This window comes from Otolemur garnettii, unplaced genomic scaffold, assembly GCF_000181295.1.
Source record: "Otolemur garnettii isolate 467f Iridium unplaced genomic scaffold, OtoGar3 scaffold00094, whole genome shotgun sequence".
NCBI lineage: Eukaryota > Metazoa > Chordata > Mammalia > Primates > Galagidae > Otolemur > Otolemur garnettii.
The window spans coordinates 6,213,639-6,214,055 of NW_003852489.1; the positions used below are offsets into that span (position 1 = coordinate 6,213,639).

General features: G+C 38.6%; 1 protein-coding gene across 4 annotated transcripts in view; it reads left to right on the forward strand.

Annotated features, from left to right (window-relative positions):
- GGNBP2 (gametogenetin binding protein 2) overlaps positions 1-417 on the forward strand; it is a 46,601-nt gene that overhangs the window by 23,856 nt on the left and 22,328 nt on the right. For all 4 annotated transcript variants that reach the window (XM_012808792.2, XM_012808793.2, XM_003795607.1 and 1 more), the window contains one exon: positions 48-161. In XM_012808792.2, the coding sequence (XP_012664246.1) occupies positions 48-161 (114 nt within the window). The remainder of the gene's footprint in view (positions 1-47; positions 162-417) is intronic.

Here is a 417-nt window from a genome sequence, read left to right on the forward strand (position 1 = left end):
TACCCTTATGTATTCCTCCTTTTCACTACTATTTATTCTTTCTACAGAGGTTGTTGGATGGATGTATGGGAACTAATGTCCCAGGAATGCAGGGATGAAGTAGTTTTAATTGACTCTAGTTGTCTTTTAGAAACACTAGAAACGTATCTGCGAAAACACAGGTAAGTCTAATGGTCATTACGGTTTAGTGTGAAAGGTGCCTTAGCTGTAGTCACTGACCTTGGTTAATTATAGTACTCTAGCTTTCCTGTTAATACATAGTACCAGGTACTAGGCAGAGCTTAATGTCAGGGCAGGCTTTGCCTTTGTGAGGTGACTCTCATTATTAGCCTTGTGTGGAGCCAGCATCTCCTTTTTTGTAAGTTTTACGTCTTGGTTCCAGATCAGCTTTTCTTTTCTTTTCTTTCTTTTTTTTTT